General features: G+C 38.5%; 1 protein-coding gene across 1 annotated transcript in view; it reads right to left on the minus strand.

Annotated features, from left to right (window-relative positions):
• The window catches only part of agbl4 (AGBL carboxypeptidase 4), a gene marked incomplete in the record, with an annotated part of 369,850 nt that overhangs the window by 222,195 nt on the left and 127,570 nt on the right, over positions 1–20,085 (minus strand). The window contains 1 exon segment of the mRNA XM_014014225.1: positions 8,231–8,325. Coding sequence (XP_013869679.1) covers positions 8,231–8,325 — 95 coding nt within the window.

The following is a 20,085-nucleotide window of genomic DNA, read 5'->3' on the forward strand; positions in this document are numbered from 1 at the left end:
AAGGATTTTTTTTCTTTTAAAAACCAAAGTCAAAGACAAGTGGAAATGTTTATTTCACCTTTGGGGAACCCCTACAATTTCATTTGACTTTTACTTCAGTGAGGTGGGGTTGAGCGGACTGATCTAAGTATTAAGAATACTGTATTGACCAATATTCTTAATGGGGCCCAGTCAGGGCTCAGCCCCAATGAGCTACATGGGTTCATTTTCCTGTGGCCCCACTACATATAAGAGGGCCGTACGAGTCAGCGGTAGCCACAGGCGGGGACCTTGGCAATATGACCCTGGCCTACCAAAGATGGCTCTTGGGACCTCTCTGGTGGGGAAGGAAACCAGTGCGTGAGGTTGAGAAGTATCAGCTGGATATAGTTGGGCTCACTTCTATGCACAGCATGGGCTCCAAAACCAACCTCCTCAAGAGGGGCTGGACATTATTCTTCTCTGGAGTTGCCCACGGTGAGAGGTGCCAAGCTGGTCTGCTTTTGTGCAAAAGTCCTTTGGTAACAAACTTTAACTACAAGACCTAGCAGAATAAAACACAGCCAAGGCAAAATGTTTAACTAACAAGACAACACTCTGACAAATTGGCTAGCTGCTAATGGCAGCCACCCTGATTGTCAGAAGAGCTTGTCTTAAATAGAGGGAGGTCTGCACTGATTGTGGGAGTTGGAGTTGAATGTTCTAACCAGAATGTAGAGGAGGTCGAGCAGGAGGAGCCAGGAGAAGGCCAGCCAATCTCAGACCTGCCACCACAGAGCTGGGCCAGCCAATCACCAACCTGCAACAGGACAGTCCTACACAAAGTAATGGCCTCAGGCCATAACAACTAAGAATCCACCAAAATATATATTAACGTTGGTCTCAGACTGCATTGATACTAAAGTTACTGGATCAATCCTTAATTTCCAGCACGTTGTTCCCTTTGTACCAGAGCAGCCATCCAGAAGACTATTAAAATGTTAACAGTGAACTAAACAAGCATGTCAGATAATTTTTTAATCAGCTCTGTAGCATCCATAGTCTACTTCTGTAAACAGCATGTTGAATACAACATAATGTCATTTTCTGCATATGCAGGTCGCATCAGTGCCGTGGAGTGTACACACTGGAGTCTGTTGGTGGTCACATTTTAAAAAATAATGTGAAATTCCATTGAAAAAATAAATATATAAATAAATCAGATTTTTTGCATGAAATTAGAAGTGAGCATTAAGATATGCAGTGTGAACATAGTCTAATAGTTTTTTTGTTATTACATTCTGGGGACACTATATTAGTAGGATCTATTTTGTTTCATCATGAGGGAAAAGGGCCATTTTTACTTAAAATATCTCTGTGTATGCTTATGTAATACATGAGTCTATGATTCTGGTCAGAGGATAGAGCATTAAAGGTGAGGACAGGGGCCACAAGTATTTTCATATAGCATCTTGGGGGTCGCTAGATGTTTTTGTAAAGCGGCTCTGTTAGGAAATCAGCCGTTAGTTTCAGTTTTATTGCTCAAATTAACTGAGCCGGTCCTTGTCCTGTTTGCCCTTAATTAACAAGCGTTCAATTCCCCTATTAATTAGCGCAAGCTATTAGCTATTTTACATCATTCTTCATTTGTCGACAATTAAAATGTCTATTATTAAAAGACATGGCACATGGTAAAGCGTGCAAGTGGCTCAAGCAGCCTGCAAGAAGAGAACTGAGACGTGTGCTCAAACCTTCAGAGGAGTCTGATAGGTCTACGGTAGTTATCATACAACCTTTAGATTCTGCCTGTCTTCAGTTTGCTGCCTGACACTCATTCCCCTAGAGAGGACGCATCTCCCTCACCATTATCACACACTGCCTGTGTTCAAACTCAAATGGCCCGCTCAGCAATGCAGCAGGAGAAGAACGGTGGTGTGTGAACACTGGATAAGAGGTTTCTTCATGAAGCTGACAAGTGCAATATCCTCCATCTTGTAGGCGTTCTGAGTGAAAAAAATAAGTTGGTCTGGTACATCTTTCAAATAAATATCTAAGTATTGGAGTTTGCTTTTCACAAACCCATGATGTTTGATCGCCTTACAATTCCCCTCTGTTCTTCCATTTTCACTTTTGTTGTAAAGCATTGAAGAAATGGCTCATTTGTTTGATTTTAAGTTGTTACAGGTGGTGCCAAGCTTTGAAGGGAGTTGGTGGAGGATGCAAATGGAGCTACAAAAAAGAATTTATTGCAGAAGAGGAAAAGTAATCTCAGTTACATATTTTGGTTGATTAAACAGTAAATTGGTGACTAAAATGTTTTCTTTTATTTAGCTTATAAAACACAAATACTGAATATGTGGTATTCTTTAAACAACACAAAAATACTGAGCATGTGTTCTTTAAACCATGTATCAGTAATCTGTGACTGGAAAAACTAGTAAGGAACAACTATGAGGTTAATAAATTGCATGATGTGTAGTATGAAGGATAAATAAACCAAAACTGACCAAAAAGAGCAAAAGGTCAAGAAAAAAAAAAGACCATCGGTGAATTTAGCTACACATACATAGGAATACAAGATGACCAAATACATATAAAGAATGGAATAAAGTAGTAGAGGTATTATCTTATGTCTCCTCACCCCTCACCCTGCACCTGAGCCTAACAAGTGGCAGACAGAGAACTACTGATTGACAGAACAATTACTGCAAACATGCACCTTCGTGGCGAGGCAGACATTTCCAAATAGAATTCCATTCTGCTGCTGCATCATGCACTTACAGGTAAAAAAAATAAAATAAAATAAAATCAGAAGAAATGCAACCTACCTGACTGGCTCAGACTGACTGATTGTATGTCTAAGTGCCAGACAAGCGTTTGAGCGCAAATGTATGAAAAAAAATCTTTTACTTTTCTGCCTTCAATAATAAAAAAGTTGAAAAAAAAAACTATTCTTGATCAAGGTTGGCTGGCTCTGAATATAAAGGCAAAATTTGGCAACCAATTTTCTCCAACTCTGACTGTTCATCCATTAGATCAGTTAGAGGTGAGGTTATTTTATTCATGCATCAGCTGACTGAAGAACAAAAGGAAAGTTCAATAAAGGAGGCACTTAAAATTATAAGGTTTACAATAAATATAACATGAAAACTCTAATGAAGATTACATGAAGACACATTTTAGATTAACCTTTGATTGCCATTCTTTCAGGACTATAAGCTGCTCCAGAGGGCAAGTTATATTAGTCAAAAAATGAGTCGTGAAGAAGAAATAAATATATATGTCGCACCTGACTAAGTTAAACTAAACAACAACTGCAGCAAAATACCAAAAAAAAAAACAAAGAAAAAAAAAAAAACAACCAAAGTATGGTACCAACAACAAGCTAATATTAGCTACCATTAACATTAACTACCTGCCCTCTTGTTATAAATGTCATACTACTGAATGGTCCACTACAGCCTATTTGTGTCCCAAATAAAACAAAAAAAAATGCATTCCAACAAGTTACTGGTAAGTTCACCAATCTCATTGCACATCACGCAATTAGCTTTCTTCTATTTTGTCAGTGCAGTAAAAGTAAACTCTCCTTCACCCAGTCCCTCACAAGTTTCTCATTCACTCTAAACTTTTACTACACATATTTTTTAACCGGTAGGCTACCACACTACTCGCTGAGCAAAGTGCCCGGAACGTGCCTGGAAAGTGTTGTCGTCAAAGTCTTGAAAAGTCTCATTAACCCCAGGAAAAGTTACTGGATTTGATGCTTGTCGCTTTTTTGAGAAAAAAAAGTCTTTAGAGGGTCTAAAAACTAGAAAGGTACAGCATATACCGTAGTTGTCAGAAGCATAGATCGCCCTCTCATGGCTGCAGATGGTAATGTTAACTCCTTGGTTTGTCTCAGTCAGTACGAACTAACGTTTAACGCAGCAGTAAAAAAAAATGTGTCATGAGGAAAAAGAAAGTCGCAGAACCAGCCAAACTATGAAAAAAAGTGTGACTTATAGTCTGAAAAATACTTGCATGTTAATACTAGTACTGTGAGTTGTAACTGAATATCCAAATAATTGTTATGCAGCACCCTTTTGATTTACTACACATGGATGGGACGCAGTCAGTCTTTTGCAACAATGCTGGCCGTTACCCCACTTCACGGATTCCAGGCCTCCAACAGCTGCATTACACCACGCTTGCTGACTTTCTAATTATCTTATCTCGGAAAATAAGGATGCTGAGCAATTCTTTGCTCTAGCAGTCTAACAACAAGCAGACCACAGGGAGTGTGGTTGGCACTTACTGTCACCAAGGGGGCTGTTGTGTTCGACAGACTAGTACAAGAAAATATGGTTCACTCTCCTTCTTCTGACTCATAAGCACACACACTCTTTTTCACTCTGAATGTTAAGTCAATTCCCAGTTCCTTGTGTGAATTGGTATTTTTGGAAGTCACAATGAATAATGAATATGATACTAATGTCTGTGTGAGGAAACAGCTTTGAGAGAACCCAGCTGTTTCTGTGCACGAAAATTAATTTTGCTATTGCACCAGAATAAAAACAATCATTTTATTCAGTGCTTGTCACAACTCTATTGTTAGTTTATTGCAAATTCCAGAAAGCAATTAATGTTTTGTAATCCTTTATTCATCAAATATGTAACTGCAGTGTTAAGTTTCTGTTCTAATGGTGTCTTCTTGCCAGAGGAGTCATAAAGAATGGAATTGGGGGGAAAAGAGGGATTGAGAGAGGGATAAAGGCAAGATCCTTCCACCTGTAGCACTAAATGTCCTGCTGGACTGTAATCTGCCAGTTGTCTGTCTGTGAGATGCCCAGCTTTGCTGAGGCCAGCCAGGCTCTGAAGCCCCCAGCACCAAACGATGCTGTGGCCCCAGGACATAAGGCACCTGCACAGGGAGATAAAGGCTTCAACTTCTTAGCTAAAACTGACGATTCTTTTGATAAAAACAGACACAAGGTGGTGGGAGCTGTGCAGCAATCTTTGCAGCTCGCTCTCTCTAGTTCCCTCCTCCGTGTCTACTTATCTTGGTAATCTTTGTCCTATATTTTCTGTTTTTTTCCTCCTACAACCCCTCTGTCTGTCTTGATGTCTCTACTTTTATTTCTCTTTGTGCTTCCTTCATCCTATCCTGTGTGAGTTTGGAGTAGACAGGTAAGGCTCTCCACTCTGCGTTTTTTTATTTATTCCATATCTGTAACTGTCAGGAAGAAGATTGCTACTTCAGGAGCTGTCTGTGCTTTGTTGTGCTCATGGAAAGTCAAATAGAGGAGGTTGTGTTAAAAGCATCTTGACCACTTTGCGGGGACACAAACAATGACAGCTGCAGTCTCAGAAAACCCAGACAGTTTAAAATGGCTTTACAAGTAGGGATGGGTATCATTAAGATTTTATCAATACTACTACGCTTATCGGTATTAGTATTATATCGGCCCTCTTACCCCTAATTTACACTGCATGTGGCTCCACTCTGCTTTGCTCCTACCTCCGCTATAAATACGCAATCATTATCATCAATGAGCGTATTTACACTGGCTCCGCACAACGGTGCAGGGTGGCGGTGAGTGGACAGCGATCCGCCAAATTTTGATTCGATCCTAATTTTGCAGGATGCCGGAGCTGCGCTGAAGTCAATCTACAAAGATCACGTTGCACCAACAGATAAAGAAACAAGCACAACATCCGTATTTCCAAAATTATTTTGACAGCGCCTGTTCTAAAGCAGGAGGAAGGAGAACGGAAAAAGTGGAGAACTTATTTCTAGCGACAGATCAGGATGGAAGATGGTTTTTTGGTGTTATTTGTTTTTTTAACATCCTACAGGCATGTTAAAAAAAGTGAAACATGTTTTGAAAACATCTGTAAAACTTGAAAAGATCTGAGATTGCTCTATTCGTCCATATACCTGCAAAATGATGACAAATCCGTGACAGTTGAGGGCAATCCATTTTTTTTTTTTTTCAGTTGAGGACAATCCATAAATTTTGACATGTATGAAATCTTGTAGCTTCACACGTCGTCAGCTACAGAACCAAAGTCCAATTGCTTCATCTTTTTTCTTTTAATTTTCCATACCCTGGATGACTGACTAGTAATGTTGAGCGGTAAAGTTACTCGATCGATACTTTAGTTTTAGCACGTCGCATTGTTCCAAAAATAAAAAAAAGTGAACTGGAACATCTGATCAGATACAGGTTCAGATTTGAACACTGACATAAACAAGCATTTAAGATAATTATTTAATCAGCTCTGAACAACAACTTCAGAATCAACATGCTAACGTGAAGCATCCATGTTTAGCTAATTCTATAAACACCATGCTGAATGTGACTTCACGTCTTTTTCTGCACATGCGGGTCGCATCAGCACTAGAATCAGCACTAGAATTTTGTGCTGTTAGCAGCCCCTCCACTTCTTGCTGAATCTGACAGCTTAGAAGACCAGACTGCAAGAGGCGAGAGAAGAAAAGAAAGCTCCTTTTTTTCCCCTAAATAACGCAGCATGGGCCAGGTCTGCGCTTGTCACGCCACTATTCTGGTACATTTAATGATATTGTAAAGGCTGGAGCATATTGATCCAGTCAAAATTAGTCATGTGGAATCCTGAAAAAAAATACCGGGTTTCGGTACCCATCCTTATTTACAAGCGCATGAGATGTGATGACGTTCATATGAAATTATACTGAAAGAGATGCTAAAACAGGCACATGAAGTCAGGTATCTGCAGTGGTACTTCTTGCTACATTATTGATTGTGACATTTATTTACAATGGTTTTATTAAAACAAACATGTTTGAGGTTGCATTAAAAAAATCATGCAGTACTAAATGATAAGAGAAGTATTGATTACCGAGAAACAGCTCAGACATTTGAGATTTTATCAAATTAGAAGCAATTCAGAAACTGGTGTTTTTCATGACACTTTTGATCCGAAAAACAAATTCAACTACCTCTGATAAACAAAAACATAACAAAATAATAAATAATACGCAGAAAACCAATGAAGTTCTCAGTTAAATGTTTTTTTTTTGTTTGTTTTTCAGATCTAAAAACACCACTTTATTCTGAGCATGTTTGTGGCTCTGGAGATCTAAAAACAAAATGGCTTACAATCTTACATTTACAGTATATTAACCTGGTCACATCCTGGATATGATGTTGTGCCCCAGATATGATGTCACACTAAAAAAGGAAGTGCCCCTAAACTGCTCCACATTCCAAAAATGTAAAACATTTTGATTTTACACTGCTGGAGCAAGGCACATGTTATGACTTGTTGATTCTCTTCCTGTTTAAAGTAAATTATTAGAATCAACCATTAAGTATAAAATAAAAGACTGCATTTAACATGTAGTTAATCAACCACAAAATATCCAACACAGAGACATGGCTTAGTTTGATCCTGTAGCACTGTCTACTCTGAAACTTTTCTATCAGAATGCAAGCACCTGGAAAATAACTATTTAAAGGCAACTGTTTTCATGCATCCTTGTGAATAAATGGTTGGCAATATGAAATAATAAAAACGGCTCTAAAGCTGTGAAAACAGTAATGCCAATCTCAAGCTACGTTATGCACAACAGCTGCAAATGAACACCAAAGACTCATATCTGAGAGAACAAAGAGGTTGAGATAAACTGCATCATATGTTGCACTGAGCTATATAGTAGACAGCAGTTCATCTTTCCTGTTTACGGTGTTGTGACCATTGTCTCTTTCCATTAGCCTTCGACCAGCACGCTATGGTTGGTGCAGGCAGCGGGCTAGCAGACGCACACAGCTCAGGGTGGCAGATGCCTGGCGTTTCCGCTGATGCCCTCCATCAACTGATGACAGATGTCAGGGCTCCTCTTGGGTGGCAACACTTCATCACCCTACCCCTGTTCTCTGCCCCGCTGCATACACCAGCCTGCTTTGGCAGACACCGCACCCAGCCTCACCGCACCAGCCCTCCTGCACCTATTCCTTCACACATGCACGTCTCTGCATCCATCAGTCAAGCATTATTACATCAGACAAACCATCACACTCACAACCAAAGGATCACATGCTAATGCACCCAGATGCATCCAACAGGGAAATCTGCAGTTTCACTCTGTTTGTTAGCGAATGTGTGTGTTGAGTTCTGGCCAAATACTAAACCCTTCTCAAAGTTTGAGAAAGTTTTTCGCAGGATCCTTCCAAATATCAAAATTAAAAAAACAGAATTAATGTACAGTGTACAAAAATAAGGAGTGCCAATATCGCAACCTGCTTACCATTTTGGTCTGCTGGTAGATTTGACTACAGGAGACATCCCATCTCTGTACAGGCTCTTGGTCTTTGAGAAGTTGACCACGTTGAAAATGACCCGCTGAAAGACAAACATTTCATATTTAATACGGATTTCAAACCAATAGGGTCACAGTGGCACTATACACGGCTGTGTAGGCACAAGGAGGACAACAAAAATCGGTAGAAATTGTTTGTAAAGGTGGTAAGCATGAATTCAAATAATGTGTAAGAGATACCTTCAGTATCATCTCTTACAATACTGTATATCTAAACAATATTATTACTATAAATCAATTTGTTTGGATGATGAAAGTGCTTCTCCATAGCACAAAGTCTGTCATGATACAGTTTTGATTTTCTTCAATTCACAAATCTGCGATCTACGTATATGGTGTCATACCATATGCCCATCTAACTGTATCATTATGATTGGGTTAGATGGGCATGGCAAATGGATCGATGTTTTCATTTTGACTCGAAGTAATTGAACCGTTAAGCATTTAATCAATACATTGATGTGGATCGATGCATTGTAACACCTCTATTTAGAACTGCAACTATATCATGCCATTTTTAGTGAAGAGAAGAAAATGGTTAAACCTAAAAGTTCACAAATTTGTTTCCACAAAAATGCACAAGAACTTATTTCTTATAAAACCTTGATCTATAAACATGCACTTTTTGCTTTCAGCTGGTTTTTACTCATGTCATATGTTTTTAGCTGAGCAACATGTCAATAACTTCTAAAGGTTCTGGAGGTAAGTTGTCACTGCCATGACAAATGCAACCACTGGCGCACAAAATCTTGACTAATAAAGATTACACAGAAATATGGCAACTTTAATGTCCTGCAGATTTATCCATGTTGTGGTAACAAAGTTCCCGATAAAAGGCAGCAGCTCAGAGGAGTGCAAGCCTTTAATCTGAGAGGGCATTACAGTTCTCCCCATAGGGATGTGGCCTGGACAGAAAACATTAAGGCTTGCCTGGAGCACAGAGGACAAGCTATGGTGCCTGGCTACCCACCTCCTCTGGTCTAAAGGTTTTGTATGGGTGGAATTTTCTGAAACAGATCTTCTCTACTGCCTTCCTTCCACTTCCACTATGATAGGATAAGGATGAGTGTGGAAATGTTGGGAGAATAATTAAGCAATTTATAGTTTTTATTTCAAAAAACGCCAAAGAAATTGCAATGGTAATACTGCGTTGGTATAAATGAATCTTACTGATGCGGCATATCAAATTACAAACTAAGTCCAGGTGGTGAAAGTTAACTGGGTGCCACTGAAATCCTATTACAGAATCCCCACCTTACTCTCCCTCCTTCTTCTTTCTCCTCCCCCTCATCCATTTCTGCGTTTTTTTCTCTCCTGCCTGGCTTCAGAGGAATGGGGATTGCGGATTGTGGCAGGCTGATTCAGTCTTAGGTAAAATGACATCTAACTGATGTTGAGACTGGCAGCAGGCTCCTGTAGCAGGGAGATAAGACCATTGCTGCTGGCATTTCAATTACACTTTACTGCCCCGCACATCTGTTGCGAGAGCTACTTTTCAGCCTTTTCCCCCCTCAGGCAAATACAGCCTCGCTCTAACTCCACTGGCTTTCTTTGACTGCACAGCCTCTCTCCTCATTCGCTATCCACAACAAATTCAGATTGTCTTCTTCCTTAGATTCACTCTGCCCACTGTTTGTAATCTATTTGTTTGCCCTGTTTAACTCAGAGGGAGCTAAGTCCTGACAGATGACAGAGGCATAAGCAGAAAGGAACAGGACTGAATCACATGCACAATGATACAAAAAACTAGGCGAGAACACAGTCAAGTAGAGGAAACAGGGGTTTAGCAATGAATAAAGAAACAGTGGCAGAAATAGGGACAGACATTCAAGAAAATAATTGCCAAATAAAGATAAATGAGAATGGGGGGACGTTGCATTAGTTAGGAGCATGAAGTAAATGGTATTCCTCCGTCTAAGGACAAATGTTGAGGACAAAAGCAAGTGGACTGGTAAGTAGGAAGGGAATAACAAGACACACAGACGTCTCCCTTGGTGGCGCTTTGATTTAATTGAAGCTAAACAGATTAAAAAGAATAACAGGAACTTTGAGAGGCTTAAAAGCAAGGTAGGGGAGCCCTGGGCCACTTACAAGCCAACATTACTCTTCACTGGGTGCATCAGACATGACTGAGGTCTATTTATATTCATCCTTTAACGGTTTTTCTTGTTAAATCTAACCTATAAGGTGTTTTTTGCAGCTTTTCGACACAAAAACAGGGTCAACACTTTTAATAAATGTAGTACCACCAGGACATCAAGCTATATATTTTTATATGCTGTAAGTTTAAAGAAGCATTTAGAAAGCAACCCTGTTTAAAAATGTGAATTTATAAACATTTGTTTTCCCAAGATTAAGCAGAAAGTATTTCTCCATCTCCCAACATGAACTTGACCCCAGATTTACACTACATGTGTCTCCGCTCCTTACGCTACATGTGCCTCCGCTCCGCTGCGCTGCGGTGCGCAGTTCGCAGCTGTTCGTTTGTGCCCCAATTTATACAGCGTCCACTGCGCTCAGCTCCGGTCCAGTCTGACACACAGAGGAGGGAGGGTGTCGGGAGGCTGTGCGGGAAAGAGATCGCGCGATAAATTCAGTGATAAATGTGGAAGTCACAGCAAAAAATAATTAATTCTGTGAAAGACGAACTCCAAACACAGCTGAAAACATTGATATAAAGGCTTTTGATACTGTATATACTGAATGTTGAAACTGCATCGCTGTCGTCTTTCTGAAACTTCTGATTTCAAAATAAAATCCACGTGTATCGTGTGTGTACACATACGCTTCATGCTACGTTTCCATCTACTTTCCAAACAGAACGATACATTCTGACAGCATTTATGTAGAAATATATCCATATATTGATCAATAAAGCTGGGATTTCGACCTTATTCCGGCAAATTATCCCGCCTAATGGTGTCTTATTTCGAAAATACGGATCTTGTGCTCGTTTCTCTTCCTGTTGGTGGAACATAATCTTTAAAAATTGACTCCGGCGCAGCTCCAGCGTCCAGCAATAATAGGATCTGTTCTAATTTTGCCGGATCGTCGTCCGCTCACCGCCACCCTGCACAGCCAGTGTAAACACTCTCATTGATTATAATGGGTGCGTATTTGCCAGTGGTGTGCTGTCAGGGCCAGCAAAGCCTTCTCTGCTGGCCTAAACACAATCAGAATCACTAAGTTATAGAATATTTTATATTTATTATAATAGTTAATAGTATTACTATAAGGATATTATTGTTTTTTAAATATCTGTTCTTTTCGTTTCATAGTTTTTCTCCTGGCTGCGCAGCTTCCAACAGCTTGCATTTATTTAGAGCTTTTATCCAATCATATTTCGATCTTCATCTGTTGCAAGGGTCCAGAAATCTGCCTCAGGCCTTCAGAACAAGTAGTGAAGGCACCTGGAGGGTGAAACACATGGCAGTGATACTGTTGCTTTGACCAATCAGGTGCTGAGGTGAAGACACCAGGGCCTTCGAGCTGGCCTCGGACAGCGTCAACTTTTCTCATCGTTTGATTGGATGATCAGAAAGCAGGAGTCAGAACCGGGAAACTAGATTTCTGTGCATCTTACAAGCTAAATGCTGAGCAGACATTCTCAGTGTTACAGGAAATTAAAACTTATAACAAAAATACAGAACAGAACAGACTGGACTTTCAGTGTTAGCTTCATGGTGGTGATAGAAAAGGACTTATTGTTGAAATGGAAACGAAAGGACCTGTATGACAGAGGAGCGGGATTTTTCTTGAGGAATAAAAGGAGAATGGAGTTTTTGAATGGACAATAAAAAGTTTCGGTGAGTAAAAAATATGTTATTTAAATGTTTTATTTGGTTATCAGCTTATTATATAACCATATTGAAAACTTGTTAACTGTGTCGCTTCAGTGATGACTTTCATTCCGGCTTCATGTCTGTGGTGCAGAAACACCTGTCTGTGTGTCACAGACACACCTGTCTATGGGGATGCTGAGACACCTGTATGAGGTGCAGCAGCATATTGTTCTGCGTTTCTGTGTAATACTGGTGGTTTTTGTAGTCGTGGCTTTGTGTGAAGTTGTACAGATTGTCTGTAAATTAGACAGGTTTCTCCRGTTTTGCATACAGACCTGTAGGACTGTCTTATAGATTTTTTTAAAATAAACTGATTATGTTCAGAGCTGGCAGCCTCTCCCTCCCTGCTCTCTGCTGCGGACTCCGCAGTTAGCAGCGTTACCCCCCCTGCATCTCCGCGTCCAGCAGGTCTGTTCTCTCCAAATTGAAGGCCTAGGTGTAAAATGTACGGCTCGTCACTGGTATTTGCTGCGGAGGTCGGACCGGAGCGGTGTTATGAAGTTAGGTTTAAGCAAGCTGAAAGGATCAGTAAAGTTGTAACATTTGTTTCTCCATCTGTTTCATACACAAAGACTACAACTTGGACTTTTTACAAAAATCTATTTTTGACAAAGAGCAAATTTAGTTACCCAGACTCTCCCAAACATGTTCTTCATGTCCTGGTTTGACAAATACAATTTTGTGAAAAGTAATAATTTACTATATTATGTAAAAAAACAAAATTTCACTTAGTGGTCATTATATCAACATGCAAATATAGATAAGAGTCAACAATTCCCTTACAGTATGCAATGTAATCAGATTTACATTTTATGAAATTATGAGGAAATTAGCTTTTTTATATAATGCTATACTGCACGGTAGACTTTAATAAACAGATAAAATAACATTTAGAAATTGCAAGTGAAAAAAAAGAAATTGCAAGTGATCAAATACATTATATTTCTAAAAGTAAGTATTTCACAATTTGTGAACATTTGAGAAGTGTCATCTCCATGTTTTGTGCAAGATGCATCTAACATTTTTTACTACCATTCTTACCCAATGTTGTTAAGCTACAACAAAGACTTAAAGCTGCAGTAGGGAGTTCTGAGAAAACCGTGGACTTAGGCTGAAAGTTTGAACAAAACACAGTACGGGTCCCTCCTACTTGCTATCCGCTGCACTACAGTCCTCCCTCCACAGTTCCTCCTGCCGTGAACGTGAAGGATAGTAGGTTGCAGGATCACAGATGATGGTGGACAAACAGCAATGACACATTCATAACTTCAGAAATAGTCAGTTTTCCTTGTAACATTAACATGTATGACTTCATGGTCTGCAAGTCAGACCTGTTTACACATTTACCATCCAATGGCATTGCATGCTAAATAATAAGACCTAATGACTATGTAAATACAGTCATAAAAGAAAACACACACATCATTATTCTGGATAAGTCCTGCTTAGGCAGCTGTGATTAACCTCCTTTAAAGAATGGTGACAGAGAGGAAGGTAAGATTCTGTCAGAGCAACACAGAAAGAAAGTTTGAGCCACTGTGAGAGAGGACAGAGGTCAGAGATGTGTACATATGTTTGAGTGTCAAAGAGATCGTATACAGGTATATCTTCATCTGGACTTCATGCATGACCCTTCATGAAAACTGCTATTTTACCTGACAGACTGTTTACAAAGTTGTATGAAGACAGTATCACCCAGTGCAAATGCATGTTGCCTACAAACACATAACCCCTACACCCAACTATTTATTTTCCTCTTTTCTTTTGCTTCTGCTTTTTTTCCTCTAGCATGATGCTGCTGAGGAGACATCAGGTCTCCAGTGAACAATGTCAACTCAAGGTGCTGACAAAATAAAAGAGGAAAAAGAAGGTGAGATTCCTTAAACACATTAAAGGTACACAAACACAGTGACAGAAACAGAAGCCTTTACCCTTGTCAATCAGCTATGTTACACACGTACAGAAGTAAACTGACAAAAACAACACGGTGCTATTCCAAAAGTAGTTTTGGTTTGTTTGTACTTGTTTTGTGATGCACAGTGGATCAGCGAGTTAATATGCGGGGAAGTCGTGAGATACCTTGCTATTGATCCTTGGGGCCACAAGTCCTAGCAGCAGCCTCTTAAATGTCAGCTTTTAATTTCCTTCTCCCTCCTTCAGTGAAAAAGATTTATTCAAAGCAGTGCTGGTTTGGGCGATATCTGATAGCATGGTGACAGTCATTTAAAGAGCTTTTGTTTGGTTTAGGCATTCATGGTTTTTTGTATCAGGCTTCTTTTTCTTCCAACAAGAGGAGGAGGAAGTTTCTGCATTGGACACTGAGTTGAAAGGCAGTCTCCCCTTTTCCATTGTAAGACGATGGTCAGCTGGATCTTCTTTAATTAGGGCTTTTCTCTACAGAGTGACAGCAGTGGCCAATAACCTCCAGACGCTGATGGAGGTCACACACAAAACTGCACAAATGCACACACACAGACACCAGTATATGCAAACATAAACCCCTATAGACAGCAAAATGGTAAAACAACAGTCTAGTATAATAAACACCCACAGCACACATAATGTTCTCACTGTGAACGGCTAGAGACAAATATTTCCTCACCTCTACAGAAGGCTTTATTGCTCTAATTTAATTACCAAGTCAAATACTGCACACGCTACAAACAGACCACAGCCCTAAAATGGGATCACACATTTATGTTGTGATTCTTTTTTAATGAGTAGTATTGTGCGTGTGTTCATTGGGGGTCGATATGTGACAGATTGTCAGATATGTAGAGACTTTACGTCCATTTAATTGACAGGGCATTTGGTCGGTTCATTCTTAATAGGGCTCTGTTTTCTGTTAAGACACAGTCCATGTTTTATCACCTCCTTGCCAACACCTCCCAGCAGAATCATGGGTCAAACAGAAAAAGTATCCTATATGCTGCTTATACTACTTATTGTGTGAATACTTATCCAGCATTTACAATATTGAGGTCTCTTTAATTTTGTTTTACATGTAGTTTTTGGTACGTATCTCATTCCACTTATTTTTTGTGCTAATTCAACAATTTAAATATCAAAATGTTCAGCTCCTTCAGGGTATTCTGGCTATGACTTTTGGTACTTCAGCAATATACTGTATACTTCTTGAGATATTTAGCTTTTTTGACACATTTTTCTTATAATAAAATTAATTGAGTTGTGTCCAAGATTGTTAAAATCCTTTAAAATGTTCATAAATCTTCATTGTTTTTTTTCACATTTTATTCTGGTTCTTTTAACTTAATTTACCAAATTTCAGATTCCTTTGACTTCCATTTTGTTGGTTTTATATTTCTTTGGCTTTTTTTAGCTATCATTCATGGCCTTTTCTGTTATTCTTCTGCTAATTTAAACTTTTATTCTTCTTTCAGCTGCTATTTTCTGATGTTTTCTGTGTTTTTGGCTACTTTTAAGCAAAATATTCAGGCTTTTTTTAGCTTTTTGTGATTTACCTTTTTGTGATAAGTTTAGCTTCTTACTGCTTAATTCAGCAAACATATGTTTAGGCTAGTTTCAGCTTTTTTAGATATTTCAAAACCAATGGGCACTAGAGATGAATCTGAGCAGATATTTGAACAAACTGGCCACCCACAATTACACAAGCACTTATAAGCAGCACTGTGACAAGGAATCAATAAAGAAAATTAAAACTGAAAGGTAAAACCTCAACAGCCTTTTTTCTAAACACAACTGCGCTTTGGACGGTACGCCCATAATCACTCACACACAGTGAGGGACACACACCTGAGCAGAAGCAAAAACACCCAAACCAGAGTAGAACCATGCTCATGGAGAAGGGGCGGTAACTGGAGCCATAACATAAGCAGGGAAACATTTTAATGCATGTTCTTATTTTGTTGTGAAAACAGTTTCCTGACATCTGTGTTTTCACTTCTCATCACCAATCCATCCTGTACCCAGAATGCATCGCTTCATTTCTCCAATAGTTTAAAATTACTAATATATTGTATGCTTTCTTACCAAAGTCCTACATAAGAAAATGGCAGACGCAGCAGAACTACCAATCCTCAGCAACTGTTTATTTATCCCCATGAGCCAAAAGTCTGTTTCAACAAATCACCTCCCCAAACTGTGGTGCTATGTGAAATGCTGTAAAAGTAAAGTGACATGTCTCTAGTTTAAGGTTTACTTTTCCAATTTAAGCTACTTTTTTGCTCCTCGGTTTCTTTTACCCTTTTTTTTTTTTGCTGCCTTTGTTGATTTTTCACTTTTATTGTTCTATTTTTAGTCAGATAAACGTTGATGGAAAAAAGAATCACATCCTCTATTTTTCTTTGCTCTGAAACTCAAACAAAAAGATAAACACTAGTGTGAATGCGTATCAAGTATTTGCACTTTTCAGCTGCACTAATTTTACTCACAATAGCATTTTTGGTTATAAACCTTTTCAGCTTGACTTCAGCATTCACACTGCATCTCTGCAGGAAATACAGTTTCTCTAGTCTCCGTAAATTACAATATAATACAATATACTGTAATTGTGTGTTAAAAACTAAATGGACAAAACCTGATTTTATAAACTTAGTAAATGACTTCTACTTAAGTTTCGCACAGCTCATAATATCAAAACAAAATAACTTTGTACCCACAGTATTGTACTGCAATACTTCAGGTTTTGAACTTTGAAATTTGTTTTAGAGCTGGTCTTATTTTGACTGGTTGTAAGCTTGACTACCCTGCCTCATATTCAACACTCTGAACCATTTCCTCTGCTTGTAAGATACTGTATTGAATACTGATATCAGCTCCCCTGAGAGCTATCAAAATTATACATTTGGTATATTTTCTATTACAGTCTTTAAATGTGGTTGCTCAAGAAAATGCATGTATTAGATCTGTTGTTGTATGATGTTTTTATGATAGATTTGAATCTGTATTAGTAGAAAATGAGATTAATTAGTGTATGAACGTATGAGAAACTAAATTTTAATAGTGTCCAACCTTATACGCTACTAGAAAATAGTAAAGCACTTCTCAAGGTATGAACTATAAACTCGTGAGCTTCTTCCACCCAGTCCACATCCACTCCCTCAGCTGTGTAACTGCCGCTGCCACATGCAGTCAGTGAAGGCTGAGCAGAGTGGCTGTAAAATCCAAGTGCTTCACTTCTCTTCTCTACTTCACTTCTCTTCTCGCATTTATCTCCCCACCTTCTTTTCCCCCCTTTACCGTCTGTTTTAAACATGGAAGAGTTAATTTGCTCATTTTGTAGTCAGCATCTCATTCTATTTATCTTTCCTCTGGTATTTTTCGCCGCGCTGCTATCTATCCCACCCCCAACCCTTTTCTTTCAGGCAGGGCTGTGCTGTCAGGCCCTTCCAGAGCACTGGGGTTGTCAGGAGTGATGGATGACTATCAACCTTCTGCTGTCTTCCACTACGCTCCTGGGAGATTTACAGGCTCGCTGACTACCAGGCATGAAAACCAATCTCTCTTTCTCATTCTTCCCACCCTTCTCCCATCCACGCAGCCTCACTTCTGCCATCTCACACTCTCATTTTCAACATCCTCTCTGTGACCAGAAAAAAAAAGGCATTCAAATTGAAGAGATGTGTGCAAAACAACATTGAAATCTGTGTGTGGACAGAAGAAGGCAATTGTTCCTCTAAGGTTATTGTGAAAGTGTCAGAAGGGAATAACGCATTCAGGATGATACGTTTGGTCTTTGACAGCCTATCTTCCCCATCTTCATCTTCTCCATTGCTTCCAGTTCCACAAAAAAAAAAAAAACTTGCAACAAATACATCCATCCGCTTTCCTCTTGCTGTTAGTAATTATACCATTGGAGAAAGGTGTCGGGCTAATTGCTGCCTCCAAATTGTAATTGCTTTATTATCGCTACCATTTTTGGTAATGATCATTCAAAGGCACTATGTTAATGCAATTAAATGCCTTTGTTGTTAGTTGTGCTTGTACTAACTCTAGACCCTTGAAAAAAGTTGACTCTTTTTAGAAACTTATTTTTTTTCCTCTGCTACATGTGAAAAGATACAGGTTGTTTTGTAAATAATATTGTATCCAGCATATAGGAAAAAACAACTTACTAAATCATTTGAACTACAGCTCTCATTTATTCAGACTGAAAAATGTAAAATATCTCATGTCATGAATGGCACCAAACCAAGGTCAAGGAAGTAAAAAAAATCTATTCTTTGTCTGCTTTTACTTTATCATGTTCAGGGTCACTAGGAGTCCATCTCAGTCAACATTGTGTAGAGTGGCAGAATAAACCCTGAGCAAAAAGAAGTCAGATAAACGTTGATGGAAAAAAAGAATCACATCCACTATTTTTCTTTGCCCTGAAACTCAAACAAAAAGATAAACACTAGTGTGAATGCGTATCAAGTATTTGCACTTTTCAGATCATTTTTTTCTTCTGCACATATCTCATTCTGTAATTTTTGTGCTATTTCAACGATTTATACATCATAACGTTGAACTGCTGATATGACTTTTTGTACTTCAGCAATTCAGACTTTTTGTAAGTTTAGCTTTTTCAACCATTTTCATTCTTACTAGAAATGAATGGAGCTGTCTTTAACATCCTTAAAACATATAACAGTTCAAAATCTTGACTATTTTTACCTTTTGTTCTGCTTCTGCTTCTGTGCTTTGTGCTAATTTCAGATTTCATCCACTTCTATTTTGTTGAATTTATCATTTTCCTGTTTTCTTAACAATTATTCTGGCCTTTTCTGCTATTCTTCTGCTAATTAAAACTTTTTTTTGTTTCTTTCAGCCTGTTTCAACTAATTTAGCTGTTTCCTGCGTTTCAGAAACATTTTAGACAATTTGAGCTTTTTTCAGCAAAATTCACCTTTTGGTGATAATTTCAGCTTCTTGTTGCTTAATTCAGCAAATGTGCTCATCCTCCATCTTTGTGCTAATTCCAGTTACGTACATTTGCAGCTATTTTAGACTAGTTTCAGCTTTTTTAATTAGTTCAAAATAAATTATAAGCTTTTTGTACTTCTCGTTTTTTGTTAATCTGAAATTTTTTACTCTCATTTCCTCATCCGTTTGTTGATTTTAACTTTTTTCATCAACATTTAGCTTCTTGTTGCTAATTTTAGCTACATTTTTGCTCTTTTCAGATTGTTTTAATTATTTTGCTGCCTTTCTTACTGATTTTTTCTTTTTGTTGTCCTGCTTTCAGCAAGAGTCAGCTGTTTAAATTTAACTTGCATTAACAGTTTTGGTATTAAACCTTTTAAACTTCATTTCAGCAGCTTTCAGAAAAAAAAATCAGCATTAAGAATTACCACTGCATTTTTGCAGGGAATGCAATTTTTCTACTTCTAATCAATAAAGAAAACAACTTAATACAAACTGTAAAGCAATTTCTTATAACCATCATCTTTCAAAGGCTGTCTGAGGAGCCGACTCATATTTGCATTCATTTGTGAATCTCGCAAAGGAACCATGCTGGCTAGAAAAATAAATATGAGCCTTAATATGCACACAATGATGACGCTGCTCTTAAAAAAAAGGTAACAAACGTAAATCATATGTAAATGTTATTTAGATTGCTATTTAATAGCATGCAAAGCAATGCTATGTCTTAACTTATCAAATATTTGTGCCTGTCTTTCTGGTTGGAGGTGTGTGAATACATCTGTGTGTGTGATCTTCACTCTAAGATAGTCTCTTGTCTTATCAGTCAATGTACAAACACATGCAGTGTTTTCATTGACATTCTGTGGGCTCGTTACATTTAGGTCACATCTCAGGAGGAAAGTCTAAAGAGATTTTTCCCTGTGCTCAGAGAACACAGTGTGACGCCTGCCTTTTGTTTATATGTGTCTTCATAGCTGTTTACCAGTTACAGTACAGTGGTTTGCAAAAGTATTCATACCCCTTGAACTTTTCCATATTTTGTCACATTACAAC

Source organism: Austrofundulus limnaeus, unplaced genomic scaffold, assembly GCF_001266775.1.
Source record: "Austrofundulus limnaeus strain Quisiro unplaced genomic scaffold, Austrofundulus_limnaeus-1.0 Scaffold111, whole genome shotgun sequence".
Lineage (NCBI taxonomy): Eukaryota > Metazoa > Chordata > Actinopteri > Cyprinodontiformes > Rivulidae > Austrofundulus > Austrofundulus limnaeus.